This window comes from Furipterus horrens, unplaced genomic scaffold (genome assembly GCF_987537825.1).
Source record: "Furipterus horrens unplaced genomic scaffold, mFurHor1.1.pri manual_scaffold_4, whole genome shotgun sequence".
In the NCBI taxonomy this organism is placed as follows: domain Eukaryota; kingdom Metazoa; phylum Chordata; class Mammalia; order Chiroptera; family Furipteridae; genus Furipterus; species Furipterus horrens.
Window position 1 is genome coordinate 60,921,880 of NW_028327174.1, and position 15,375 is coordinate 60,937,254.

Consider the following 15,375-nt stretch of genomic DNA (forward strand, 5'->3'; position numbering starts at 1 on the left):
TCAGTAGCAGCCTTTATGTTTTGCTTTTGCTGAGTATCCAAACCTGTTACTAAAGAGGAAACTGAAACCTAAGGATCCTCTTGAAGCACAGCTGGAGGCCTTTCAGGAACAAACTCCCTGTCTGGGCTGGGAAGAGGTGGCATCACCTAGAACTCTTCTGGGGCACTTCCCAGCCCTGCCCTGCGAAGAGGCATCCAGCTTTCTTCCTTCAGATCTTCCAATCCCCTGAGTCATTTTCATGACAGTTTGTTTCCATGTATTAAAGGAATGACATATACAGAAATGTCGTCTCCTGAGCCCAGCCGGTCATTAGATATTCGCCATCCTCTGTCCTTCAGCACACCACGGGCACGCATCACCAGGTCCTGAGCTGCCAGCGTGTACCTGTGCAGGGAGAAGCAGGAATGAGACCATTAGCACAGCACCAGGAGAAGTCTGGGGCTGGGCGAGGCTAGAGAGGAGGCATCACTACAGCCATTTAAACAATTTTCAGGTACCCTTAAAGTCTCAAAAAGCCTAGGTCGTTTTTCCCCCACATGTGGGATGCCTACTGTAAATTATTGTTTAGATGGAGAGGGACAAGATATAAGGTACATTAAATAACCTCTTAAATTATTCCATTACTCAGTCCTCTTGAGGCTTTTGATGATGTCAAGGAGAGGGTCTCAGTTTGGTGTTAGTGTATTGTTAACATGGCTCTGCTTAGGCTCAGGGTTTTCCATGGTAAATAGTGCCTAGCTAAAAAAGTACATGGGAAAAATAAGAGTTTTTATTTTCAGTATACTTATTTTTAGGAAAAAGGATAGACATTTTCAATTTATTATAAATCTCCTTTTAAAATACATTTGTTTTTGCCCTGGCCAGGTGGGTCAATTGCTCGGAGTGCCATCCCATATACCAAAAAGTTGTGGGTTCAATCCTCAGTCAGGGCACATGCCTCGGTTGTAGATTTGATCCTGAGGCAACTGATTGATGTCTCTCTCTCTCTCTCTTCTTCTTCTCTCTTTCAAATCAATAAATATATCCTCAGTTGAGGATTTAAATAAATAAATAAAATCTAATGAACAAATTGAACTAATAAGCAAAACAGAGACAGACTCATAGATGGAGAGCAGATGACAGCTAGTCGTGGGGGTTGGTTAGGGGGTGGAGGGACTGAGCAAGAAGGAGAAAGGACTCACGGACATGGACAGCAGTGTGGTGATGATGGGGGTGGGGGTGGATATAAAGGGACTAAATGGTAATGGAAAAAGATACAATAAAGATTAAATAAAAAGCATTGTTTTTAAAAAGTGAGATGATTTAAAGAGAAATATTAATGACATACATGCAGCACAGGAATATAGTAAAAATGCAAAGGTTTTATTGGTAAATGACAGATAAATCTTAGTCTGGGTGAGCTGTTCCACCCACCCTTATCTATGCTACACTCTCCTCTTGACCAATGTGAGTACAGTGAGGGAGGCCCCCAAAATCTGAAAATAAGATTGTCCATTTGAGATTTAAATTTTAAACTTAAGCAGAAGAATAACTATGATATAAGCTGATAGAAAGTGTTAACATCTAGAGAAAGACAAATGTGGGAGGTGATTTGGGTGGGTGTGGGACTAGGTTAGCCTTGAAGCATAAGAAAAAGTGAGACAAAACATTGGCAGGTGTCTACTGAAATACTGATCAGGGTAAAGTCTTAGCTGGCAGACTTCAAAGAAATTTAGTTTCCCTGGATCACTCTCTTAGCCCACGCCATTAAACATGATTCACCTTTATTCTGATGTCATGTTTGTCAAATAACCTGTTTATGACCTGCCTCCTTGTGCAGGCCTGCCTACAGGGAAAGAATGAGCTAATCATATATACTTTAAGAATATCAGTCAGTTACATTTTTCCGTATAGATGTCAGCTGGCATTTTGTTTTGCAGATTAGTCATGTAAGCTTGGTTAAGGTGAACCCAGCTCTGATAATGAATCTGCTCCTTCTATGTTGATTAAACTAGTTTCTGAATCTGAAAAGCTAAAAGCCAGACTCTAGTTAATCACTAAGACAATAAATGCCACCCTATAAGGAAGGCCTTTTGGAAGTCAGCCTCTGGCCCTTTAATAAGAGACCATCCTGATATTACTAATGGTCTTTCCCTACTTGGAATGTCTTTGCCTCGCTTTCAGAATGGCGACTTACAGAATTTACAACACCAGAAACTCTCCATTTCTTCTTTTAAAACTCTTTATGAATTTACCAGTTCTCATGTGAAAAGAGACCTACATGTAGCCCTATTGTTGCACTGTTTAAGACCAAGGTCTGCAGTGAATGATCTCAAGATTGTTAATCTAGAACCTCAAGTCTACTTGTACAGCCCAGGTAGCAGACAGAAGGTGGCAAAGCAGAGGCTGTTTCAGTTAATGCACAAGAAATGCTTTCTCTTCTGGAGGATAGGTGTTACATGGGAAGGAGAGACTCCTTTTTCTACCAGTATTGAGGGAAAAATCAGCTTAGAGGCAGAAATCTCTGTTACATCTGAGGAAAATACAGCTAGTTCGCCTTCTCTGAGGGTTCTTATATAGTGATGACCAGGAAATAAACAAAAGGCCTCCAACAAGGTCTTTGGCTAAGAGACAAATACAAGTCCCTTAATTTACTTATTGCAGCTCATTAATATTCAAGAGTTTCTCATATGCTCACCCCAGGTTACTCTTGGTTTTATATTAAATTGCATATCGGAGATATAACCACATAGGGAAAGGCTACCACAAATATCAGGGTGATGTTTATTATCCTGGTGAGTGGCCAAGGTCTGGAACTTAAGTCTTTCAAGTTCAGAAACTTGGCTGAGTCAACATATTGAGTAGATTCATCTCTCAGGGCTGAATACACCTTAATCCAGTTTATGAGCAGACTAGACAAAAAATTATGGCAAATTATGGGAAAAATTGCTGATAATAAAAGAGAGATCCTCAAATATTTCAAAAACAAAAGGACTCAAGATAGCTCCTGTGGCTAGTATAGAGGCAGAGTCCTACAGGCCTCAACAGGTCCTGCAGTCAAGGGGCAATGACTGAGAGATCAAGATTAAATAAGGTCTAACTGGTTTTATTTAAGTCATGAAAGAGTATCATTCATAGTTAAAGGCAATAGACCACCCTGATATTGCTATTGCTGGTGACTTGGGCTTTTGTAAAAATGGTCAAAATTAGCTTTGATATTTTAAAAGACAGCATTAGGTCACCTAGAAAAGATGGTTACCCAGGAAACTCATTTCCCTGAGGGCTCCAGATAATTAAGGTTTTATTCTTAAAAATGGTGATTGCCGATTCCAAGATAACTTCTCTTGAGCCTGCATCTCTCTTCACCATCCATTCTGTCTTGCCTTCACTGTTCAACTTCTTGAGAGAGAGAAATCCATTTTGCTTCCTTGATTTCTTAACTTCCCATTTTCTTCCTTGATCTCTTACCAGTAGGCCCAACAACCAATTAGTTTGTTCCCTTAAAGCTTTATCTAAAGGCTTCGTCACAATACTCATTCGGCTCACCCTTTCTCCAGCACAGAGACTGCTGACTATCTATTTTACTTTATCCTTGAAGTCTCCTGTTTTTTCTTCTTGAGTCCTCCTTCTTTTTGGAGCTCCCATGCCACCACACACTTCAATTTCTCTTCCCGGGTCTGGGTTTCCATGACACATGGCTCAAGTTCTTCCTAATTTCCTTTGTAGACGGCAATTAAGACTTAGTAAGAAGTCAATAAATGTTAACTTATTTTCACTTCCAAGGTGGGTCTTCCCCATCTATCATCCTTAGACAATGGTATCCCCAGTCTCTTAGGCAAGAAACCATCGTCATCGTCAATGCTGCCTCTTGCCCTATTTTCCAATGATAAAATCCATAAGGCAGAGTAGGACTTTTAAACTTTGTATTATTTTAAGTGTATTTCATTAGTGGGTACATGGCTAATTAAAATAAAATTCATCTTATAATGATTGAGATGTGAGTTAAATCTATTTTGCCATAATTCATACACACGGGTAGACACACATTTATTTTGTACTTTCTATTTATTATGTTTTCTTTTTCTTCATTCCTGCTTTCTCTTGGGTTGATAGCTTTCTTTAATACCTTTTTCTTTCCTCTACTGGTTTAGAAGTGTTTACTATTTCTATTATGCTTAAATCTTTAATATATGAGTTAATCAATATTTATGTCCTCCTTCTGAAAATAAAGAATTTTAGAATGCCTTCTTTCATCTTCCATGTCAGTACTTACTATTTTAATTTCACCTTGTTTTTAAGACTATTAGCCATTATCATCATTTATAACATATAAATAATCCAACATACTAACTTCTTTGCTTTTTGACGTTCATGCCTTCATTCTGGACTTGATTTTCTTCTGCTGGAGTACATTTTTAGTAATTCTTTTAACAAGGGCCTGTGAGAGATAAATTCATTCATCTACTCTTTGGACCACAAAATTCTTTATTTTTGCTTTTAATCTTAGATGATAGCTTTATTGGGTATAGAACATGAGATTGCCCATTATTTATTTTCCCTCGGCAGTTTGGAGGCAATATTCCATTTACTTCTGACTTCTTTTATTGAGGATAGGTCTGTTTTGTATAATGTCTTCATAAGTGTCTTTTCTCACTGTTAGCTTTTTAAATTGTTTTTGTTTTATTGTTGATGGTACAAAGTTCCATTAAGGTTTTATTTTTCTTTTTCATGGTTGGGAATTAGTTTTACTTCTTCAAACTGAGAAGATATTTGATCCTGGAAAATCCTCAGCTGTGAATTTAAAAAATATTTCCTCCCCTCCATTTTTCATATTTTTTCCATAAATTCCTATTAGATCTCCTTTTACCTTCTAGATTTCAGCTTCCTGTTTTCTTTTTTATTCATCTGTGATATCTTTCAGTTCACCTATTCCTGCTTTAGCAGTTTACTATTCAATCCATTCAGTGAGTTTTTTTATTTCAATGACACATTTTTCATTGTTGTGAATTTCTGCTTTGTTCTTTTCCAAATCCATCTCTTACCTTCTGATTCTAATGCACATGTTTGAAGTTTCTCTCAACCTATTTTATTAGGTTTTGGGGGAGTGCTGGAGGGAGGGTTCCTTTATATCTAATTATTCTTTTTCATAGTGGGTTTGAAGGTAAGATATAAGCTTCTCTTCAATGGGGTTAAACACAGTAAATACTGTGTGCCCTGGGTTACCTACAAAGATTTTAAAATTTGCCTTTTCTTGGAGACACTATGGGCTTTTCCAGCCCTAGAAGATGTTTTGTTAATTTCTTGGCATAGGCTCTCCATACCACAGGAGTGGCGTGAGGTTTCGCTTCACATTTTACTGTGTGTTAGGCCTACCAAGACATTTCCCACTCCTTTCAGAGTACCCCGTACTTCGGAGAAAGCCGATTTCAACGTGAGTGGGAAGCTTAGGGAGAATCCCTAGGTCCTCTTCTTCCAACACTGTTGCCTGGAGCTCAGACTCCTCCACAAGACTTCCCTTTGCCAGGCTTCTCTAATGAGCAGTCTGTGGACAACTGAAGGGACAGATTAGATGCTACAATCAAAAACTTACCACTGAAACTGAACTTAGGCCCAGTTTCCTGACATTTACTTCTCACTACAGGAGACCCAGTATCAAAGTCAGAAACAGCTTTCAGGAAAAATGAGGCCACTTTGCAGGGAGTATTCCTCATAAACTGATCAACTGAACTCCACCCTAGGAACCCAACCATTGGGAGGTTTTTGGCCCTGGCCCCAGTCTTCAGCCAGACTGGTTAGAGCTCACTAGCATTCATTTAAATTCCAGAGCCAAGTTGCTCCAGGCATGAAACCATTAGCAAGTTTGCTTTATATCAAGACTGGTACAAGAAGAAACAACCTCCTCTGGAAGAAAAGAACTACATCTCCTCTCGCCCACTTTGTTTTCAAATTTCTATCTGACGAGGGCTGCCCCGTTTGGTGACAGTGAAAGAAATTGGTTAATGTGGCAGCACAATCGGAGGGCCCTACTGGTTTGGTACTGAGGCTAAACAGGGTGAGGGGCCCAGGGAGCAGCGGGAGAAAATCTGAGTCAAATCATACAGGAGAGCAGCAAAGGAGAAGACAGTACAGCTGAAGGCAGTGAAAGGGAAGTGGGTTCCATGATACAAGGGCCGGGCTCAGGGGCGGGCTCAGGAGCCTACGACTCTGGAAGCTGGATGTGGAGCAGCGCAGGGCCATCGCTGAATGCCCTATTCAGAATGCTGGTCAGGCCAGACCGCATTAGAGAAATGCTGGAGTGGTCTGAAGTACTCCCTCTCTCCTAATGAAGAGTCTCCCTGGGAAACAAATTTTGTGTTTTGAGAACATTTTTCTTCTCTGGCTGAAGCTTTCAATATTGATCAGCAAAGCTCTGCTGAAAGAAATGGCTGCTGGGGAGGGATCTGACTTGGCACACGTCTCGGGGCTTGGCTCAAGCCTCCGTGAGCTCGGAGGGGTCGGGGGCAGAGAAAGGCCAGCAGGGAAGGGAAGGAAAACAGAAAAGGAAGAGGGGCTGAAGAACTATGGGAAGGCCAGAAGCTCCTTTCACAACCACTGCTACTAATTAAGAGTCAATTGTCTCTGCTGTCCCTGCCGTTTCTGTGGCAGTTCTCAATTCTTTCACCTCCTCCGTGGACACACAAAGGGCTTGGGGGTGGGCGTGGGTTGCCTAGGGTCCAATCCTGCCTTTACCACCATCCACATGGGTGGCTCTGGAAAAATGATGCTGCAGACCTCAAAGGCTCCTGCCAGGAATGAACGAGATCCTCCCATAAAGCATTCAGCACAGTGCCTGGCTCTTGGTCAGGGGTCAAGAAAGGTCAGCTCTCATTCTCCTCATTAGACATAAAATGGCTTTCTCCACCGAGCAGTTTTGCCTTAAGTCATCCAGAATCTTGTTTCCCACCACCCCACACCTGAATCAGCACTGGATTGTCACAAAAAAGCCCATTTCAGGCCTCAGGCTGAAATTGCCTTCAAGTCTTCAATAGTTCTAGTTGGGTGGGAACTTCTGTTTGCCGTTTGGATGGTACAGACAGGGTCTTCCAAGAGGGAGGGTAGGTGGCAGGAACTAGGGGATTAATGGGTTCCAAATATTTGCATATAAAAGGCAGCCTCCATCTGCTGACAGGCCCTGAAGTAATAGAGTGTGATGGGAATAAGAGGAATCCTCTTTGCATTCTGAGCAGGCCTCTTAGTTTTAAGAGGTAGAAAAGCTCTCCCAAGCTTTGGCGCATTGACAGGGATCTATGGTGATGAGGTGGGTGGGGGTGGGAGGTGACTTGGAGAGGACTCTTTGTTGTGCTCTGTCCCTGGCAACTAACTCATCCTGGAGAAAGCATGTCTTAGGATCACTGCTGGGAGCTGAGTCACACATGTCCCTTGCCCTGCTCTGAAGCCACTCATGTCAGCCTCTATCCCCTGCCCAAGGTGCGGGGACTCCACTCAGGTGAAATATACCGAGACACTGGAATAATAAAGCTGCTGTCTGCACCCCTGTCACTGTGTCCCTCAGAGGCTTATGTGCCAGCAGGTACGAGATCAGACTCGGGTGAGGTCCCCACCCCCACAGGAGAGAGTAAAAAGGCCTGCTAGGCACTGTCCACCTCTGTGCCCTTGGCACCAGCTCCCTGGTTTCTTAGCTTGAGCATGTTTATTATAGTTAGAATCCCGAACAGCAACATTTCAACATGAGTGTTCATAACAGACCACTTCCCTCTCAATCCTCCCTGGCAAGCCCTTTAAAATGCCCTGATGTTCCAACTAAGTGGCCACATAGCTGTGCTCCAAGGCGACATACACAGCACTGGGGAAGGATGGGTGGGCCTGGCTGAGTGCTATTCAGGGGCTGCCCTGAGCAGGATCCCAGGGTGACTTCTAGGTTCCCACAGATCTGAATATGCTAAACATTGAAAAAGAAACAAAAATGCAGGTTATATCTAGTCTTCAAACTCCAGATCAAACAAACGATGTTGCTTGGAAGAACTGTAATTGATCGGGACAGCGGGTGGGGGTGGCTTCCTTTTTGCATTTGAGGCACAGTTTCTGAAAACCATATGGTGCTAGTAGAAATCAGTTCAGCTAACTCATGAGAAGGTTTCATTAAAAGAACTTTTGTCTTTTGCCAAAATAAATTTCATATTATCAAGTAATACAAACTAGTATTTGATATCCACATTAGTATCCTGCTGTCAGTGTTTGGTGGGTGTTTTACTATTTATTTTCCACTGATTACTCTCTTTCGTATCAAGGCACAGTTTTCTGAGCCTTGGATATTATGGATGTGAAGAACAGCATTCAAAACGTGACCATGAAGAAAGCTTCTCTCATTAGGGAAGTACTCTCCAGAGTCTATAGTATATTGGTACTTACAGATTTAATACTCCATAATAAGCCCCTTGAGTGTCATAGCAGGGGGACCAAGGGCCATTAGGTCCAAGTTATAGAAATGAAATTCACACAAACAAGTTTTGGGAAATGAAGGAATGGGTAGGAAAGGCTTGCAAAGTTTGCCTGAGCATTTGGAATGTGAATCTTATGGTAAAACAGTCAGTCGGGGTGCTGAGGAGTCTCCCCCTCAGCCAAGGTGGCAGCAAGGGGAGCTTCTCTGACCATGTGAAAAGCTAGCAAGATAATTCTGTAGAGAAAAAAGCCTTTCCCTTCCCTTCTATTACCAGATTGGGAATGGGACCAGGGGAAGGCGGGCACATGCGCCATAAAAGTCAAAATGGCACAGGGGAAGGTGCTAGATCAAAGAGACCTGTCAGTCTAGCCTAGGAAAAGAAGAGACTGGTTGGGAAGTGGACCCACTTGAAGCACAAGAAAGTGGGGAAAGTTGACCTGTCATTCTGAGAAAGCACCTTGTCCATCCCAAGCCCAACCCAATGTAATCCCAGGGGAACAAAGCAGCTTTTTCTCTCTCTCGCTCATGACCTGCACTTGCATGGTGTACTCACTTGTTCTCTCCACGGCCAAGCAGCCACATGGCCCATGGCCTCCAGAAGGGAGTCCCTCTCTCTTTTGCCCACCTGGCAATGCATTCACTGGTGCGTATGCGTGCTCTCTCGCCCAGGCGCACGCGACCATGTAGCCCTGGCAGCTGCATGGCCCATGCCATGCGGACGCCAAACGCAGGCTCCAGGAAGGAGCCTAAAATGGACAGCAGCTGGGAGCAAGCTAAGCTACCTGCATGGGCAGCTCAGAGGCTGTCTATGGGCTCCAAAGGACCGTACTTAGAAACGGAGCAGGAACTCTAGAGACTGGCTTTTGTCTTGGCCTTGCTGGGGACGGCTGGGCTCTTCCCATGGCAGAAAGAGGAAATGGCCTTTGAGATGGAGTCCACCATTCTCCCAGGTTGTGTGGTACCTGAAATAAAAACTTTCCTTTTGCACCAGCATCTGCCTCACAAGTTTGGCTTTTGTGGCATCAGGCAGCAGATTCTCCATTTTTTGGTCCATTACAAATTCATGCCACATTTTCATGTCTGGTAAACTGTTCTTTGGTCCTTGTTCCTCTTGGCTTTGCCCATGTCCTTTCCTTTTAGTATATTAATAATGTCTGACAAAATATCAAACATCTTCTTTGAGTGTTTACATACTTGCCTTCATTTTGAATATTCTTTTCAGGAAACTCACCCCCAAACCTCTAGCCTAACAGAGGGGATCTATTGCCTCAAAACCTTTTCCAGATCTTTCCCTGAGCACCCTCTGCAAATTGTGCGGATCTTTAGGCACTGGAATTACAGAGAACTACAGCCCAAGCTCTGTGACTTCAGCAACCCCACTTTAGAATGTTAGCTTGGTGTATTTCCTAACAACAGTTCATTTCATGACCCCACGTTCACAGAACTGCCAGCTCTGCCACACTTCAGGGCAAACTCCAATAAAAAGGAAAGAAAGAAAGAAAAAACCCACCGTACTCACATTCTGGCTTGTCCACAAAGCCTCCTTTTAATTTTCTAGTTCCTTTATTAAGACAGTTCAAAATAGCAGAAGGACTTAATACACCGGGGTCAAGAAGATCACGCAGCTAATTTTTACCCACCTCTGCCTGAGGACGATGGTGTGAGAGTCAGAACTTCACAAACATATCTTTATGCTAATCATCTCTTTGCTCACCACTCATTCTGGAGAGTGAGATGCTATTTTAAATTTCTTATGGGAAATGGTGTCATGAGAGGAAGACTATGCTGGCAGTTTGTCGAGAATGGCTGTCACTAAGAGGAAAATTAAAAATAAAAAGCAAAGAAAAAAAACCCTTACACATAATAAAAAAACAAAGCCAAATAATCAAACAGCAAACACCAAAAGTCCTGACTGTCACAGGGCTAAGGCCCTGCCCCTTTCTGTCCTACTAAATTTCTGCACAAAAATGGGTGTACCTGGCAAAACTCAGAGTCAAACAGGCCCATTCAAAATCTCAAATGAAGAAACTGTTGTTCTTCTCACTTGCTTTGCTGTCTTTCCTCTTTCAGGCTGTCCATCCTGGGGAGAACACCTCTCCTTCATCATTTTCCATCAAACAGTAGGCTGACCTCCCCAGGCTTGGAGCCAGGAACTCCCCACTCACCCAGCTCCCGTGACTACACAGACAAACGTGTAGTCCTGGGCTACCTGTGGGGAGAAGCAAACCCTTCTGGCTGAGGAAGGGCTCATAAAGCCTCTGGAATTAGAGTGGGTCTTTCTTCCTCAGAGATTATGATTTAGGCTCAGATTTATTAGGATGACTGACTTCCACTCACATTTCTATTTTGCATGACAAGATGAGAACAGCTCCCTGTGAAGAGGGCACCATCACGCAAGCTCCTGCCACCACGGCTTCGGGACTGAGCTCTCCGTCCCTGGGCCTCCCAAGTAGGCACACTGAGCCATGGCATGAGTATGGTGTCCTTTCAAATTATGCACAGATACGTGCAAATATGTCACATATGAAAGAGGACATCATTTTATATAATTCCTAAGTTGTGCTTTTAAAACAAGTTTCTCTGATTTTCCAACATGGTTTAAATTACTAAGGAGCACATATGGGTAGAGAAATAATTCACATCTCATGATTTTGCCATCAGATTGTAGAGAATGTTTGCTGACAGGGGTCAGGGTAAATGAATTGCATAAATTCTATATCATTATCACCAACTTCCTTTCCTAAAACTAATTTTCATATCCATTAATCTTGTGAGTTCATAAGGTCCAACATGATCTGGCCTGCTTACTGCTCACACCCCAGCTGTTGACACTGCTGTGCACTAAGTCAGCCATACTGACTGTTGGGTTCTTTGAATCCACCATGTTCTCCTTCCCCAATTCCACCTCACCCCTACATTTCCTGGCTTATCTGTTATTTATTCACTCATATTCTAACTTCTTTATGCTTCTGCAACCCCCTCTGGACTTTAACCACCAAGAGGGCAGGGACCAGGTGTGTTTTCTTCGGATTCTTCCCCAGGGTCTAGCAGGCCTTGGTCATAAAATAGGTCCTTAATATCTCCCAAGTGAATGAATCTGAATGTGAGTTTTTTAGCAAAGAACAGCTTCACCCCAAATTCTGACTGTCTTAAGATCTCAAAAATCAACCAGAATTTTTCTGTCCTTCAGCCTGATAGTCTATGTGTTACCAATAAAACAGAGCTCATTTTGTAGCTTTTCCTTTCAACTCTTTCATTTGTCTGACATACAAGATTCTTTCTCAGGCTTTGGTTTGCAATCGTCCCTGAAAAGCAAACTGAAGACCTTTTTTGTGTCTGTCCTGTCTGTTCCATGGAGATCACTGTAAGCCCTGCTGCAATAGGAACTGTTCTGACGAACCCAGAAGCCTGCTCTGGCCTAGCATGCACCTGCCCAGTGACAACACTGCCCATAGGTCACCACTCCCTGGAGGGCAGATTTGTTGCCAAGGAGAGAGACAGGCTGGTGAGCAAGACCAGGCCAGCTTGGAGAGATTAAAAAAAAAAAGTGTTGAGTGCCTTTTCACTCATACCTGTCAGCTAGCTTTGCAAAGCTTTATAAAAATAATCACAGTAGAGAAAATCAACATAAGAATATTGCTAACAAGCAGGATATAAAACACAGAGTAAAACTAAAAACTCAACAGGAGAAAAATACATTCAAATTTAAATAAAAGAACCTTTAATTGCAGTACAATAATTCCTTTGCACCTGAGCAAAATTATTATACCAAAGAGAGAAAGTCTAGCTTCACTTTTTTCCTGAAGCAACTTTTTTTATTATTGTTGTAAAATAGACAAAACATACAAAAATAGCAACACATAATAACAAACACCCACCGGTGCTTACTAATATAGCAGGCACTTCACTTGTTATACATGTGTGAGGTTGGTACTACTGGAACCCCCATTTTACAGATGCTGATTCTCAGGCACTGAAGGAATAAGAAACTTCCCTAAGGTCACAAGCATAAAAGGAACAGAACCAGAATTTCAGCTCATGCAGTCTGACTACAGATTCCATGCTGTTAACCACTGGACTATACTGCCTTTCCATTTGCATACAAATGAATGTATATAACATATGTACAGTTTAAAAATTGCTCAAGGAACAGAACATTACCAGTATCTTAGAAACTCACTGTGTGCCCCTCCTCAAGCACCTATCCCCCTCTGCCACCTCTCCTCCCCAGGCAACCATTATCCTGAACTTTGGGTTAATTCTCTTGCTTTTTGTTATAGTTTTAATACCTTTATCTCTAAATGACACACTGTTAGTTTTCTACTTCATGTACATAGAATCATAAAATGTGTACTCTTCTGACTTGCTTATTAAACTCAACACTGTTTCTGACATTCTTCCCTCTTAACGTGCACACATTTGGTTCACTCCCTTTTTTGAGCTGTATTCTATTCCTTGTTTATCCATCCTATGATTGACCATGTACAATGCTCCACTTTTGTAATAAAAATAATTCTGTGGATATCTTTTTAGGTGACTCAAATTTTAGCAGCATCAGAATCACCTGGGTGGCTTGGTAAAACACAAACTCCTGGGTCCTACCACTGGAGTTTTATTTAGTAAATTTGGGGTGGGGTCTGAGAATTCGCATTTTGAGCAAGTTCTCAGATGATGGTGACACCACATTGCCCAAAGACCCCACTGTCAGATCCGCTACTCCTGGCTACAAACGTAGAAGCAGGATAGGGTATGCGTATGCTCAACCTTACCAGGTATGCCATATGTCTTCAGAACCTTTCTACAGATTCACAAAACCATCTGCAGTCCTTCCGACATATTTTTAATTTGTACTGCTCAATTTAAGTTGAATTTTTTTTTCAGATATTTATTGGCAATTAATTTTCTTCCATGCGACAACTGGTTCTTGCTCATTTTTCTATTGTTTTTAAAAATTTCTTTTTTCACCTATGAGAATTCATTATAGTTTATGGTTATCGTTCCTTACTCTGAGATCATAAAGATAGTCTCCTAGAGTATATGCTAGTTTCTAAAAGTTCTCTTTGTTTTACTTTTCGCATTTAGGTCTTAATTTGCCTGGACTTGATTTTAGTGTACGGTGTGAGAGAAGGACAAAATTTTATATTTTTTCCACACTGTCTTAATTGTTCTGATTTTGTCTATTATCTAAATGGGTAAGACCCATACAGAAATGTCACAAATATCTTGGCACTTTGTTCTTCCATGTACATCTAGAATCTTCTTATGAAGTTCCTTCTATTAAAACTCCATTGGAATTTTGGTTATAACTGTACTGACTCTATAGATCAATTTGGGGAGAATTAATATCTTCCAAATGTTCTTAGGTTATCTTCCTAGTCTCTTAACCTAATTTCACGTTTTTCCTTCTCTTTGTCTCTGTGAGCCATATTCTGAATGATTCAGATCTCTTTTCCAGTTCACCAGTGTGCTCTTCAATGGTCTCAAACCTCTTTAATCCAGAGATATTTTTTTAGTTCCTATTTTTATATTTTTCATCTCCAGATGTTCCATTTCCTTATTTTTTAAATCTCTGCAGATATTTTATAGTCTTTTATCCTTGTTCATATTTTCAATATTTTAAAAAACATTTCTGAAACATGTTAAAATATTTATTTATGTTTTTGACTGATAAACCCAATAATGAAGAATTAACAGGTCCAACTCTGCTGTCCGTTGTTTCTGTTGGCTTTTACTCATGGTGGCTTGTGTCCTTGTGTTCTAAGTGAAAAGCGGTTTTCCCCAGAGGAGATTTCTGTTTAAATCTGAGAGTTGCCTGTGGTGTTTAGGACCGTTACACTGCCATTATGCTATAAAAGAGTATCTACTTTAATGTTCTCCTTTCTCAGTGTTTCTCCGAAGAAACAATTCCCCAGTAGATAAAAATAGACACTGGGAGCATCTGCTATCAGTCTCACCAGGAGGGTCACAAATTATTCCCCTTTTGGAGGATATGAACTAAGATATTAAAATATCTTATAAATCAGATGCTTTATGACTTGTACCTATGTTCAACTTAAGGAAGATTTTTATTTGGCTGTCAATGTACCGCTAATAGTAAGTAACCCTCCCTATGAGCTCTATATAAATCATGAATGTTGAAAATACATGATTATTATTAATTTCAGTCATATGATGAAACACTGTCAAGAAGTAACCCTATAAATGCACAAACCTGTGAGGGTCGTCTGGATCACAGTTAGGAAGAAACTGAGTGATTGCTTCTGCCACTTCTTCATTAGATAAAACATCCCATAGTCCATCAGTCGCCAGTATCAGCACATCATCTGCTCCATGCTCATATCTGGAGAGGTCGTAGACTCTCACCTGAAACAAACAGGAATATTCCCATTTAAGAAGTGAGCACATTATTCCCCCTAACAAACTGACTTTGGATTTCCCCTCCCTTTTCCTGTCCAGTCCCGTGGTTTGCAGGTATGCACTGTGAGGTACTTGATTGTGCAGCAAGCTTTGTGGCCAGGGTGGCCTCCTTTAGAGACTTGCAGTACAGTTGGCCTTAATAGTTTGGCCATGATGAAATGTAATGCCTGAGATACAGCTTGAATACTGACTTACAGTAGATGCTATGCTGGCCAGAAGAGCAGCCAGAGGCTTGCATCCGTCCTTCCTTTGCATATCCATTCCACAAACATTAGTTAAGGGCCTGCTCTGGGCCAGGGCCTCTAAGTATAAAGATGAATAGCAGATTTCTCTTCTAAACTCCGTCTGTGGGAGAGGCTCCTTAGTAGTTGCTCTGTATGTATTGCTCTATGACTGAGGGGCACACTTCCTTTAATGCTCAGTGGCCTCCAAGATGCCCACATAGCCTACCCCTGGGGTAGGCTATAGAGAAGGTAGCAAATGTCACTCCCGGGCGCTCAACTTCAAGTCCTGGCTCACTGTGTACACAGTAACTTTGC

At 41.7% G+C, this 15,375-nt stretch overlaps 1 protein-coding gene across 1 annotated transcript in view; it reads right to left on the bottom strand.

Moving 5' to 3' along the window:
- PPM1H (protein phosphatase, Mg2+/Mn2+ dependent 1H) overlaps positions 1-15,375 on the bottom strand; it is a 252,010-nt gene continuing 236,635 nt past the window's right edge. Inside the window, exons 9-10 of the mRNA XM_090273548.1 lie at positions 14,631-14,782; positions 1-384 (exon numbers count right to left, since the gene is read on the bottom strand). Of these exons, the coding sequence (XP_090129674.1) occupies positions 237-384; positions 14,631-14,782 (300 nt within the window). The 3' untranslated portion in view covers positions 1-236. The remainder of the gene's footprint in view (positions 385-14,630; positions 14,783-15,375) is intronic.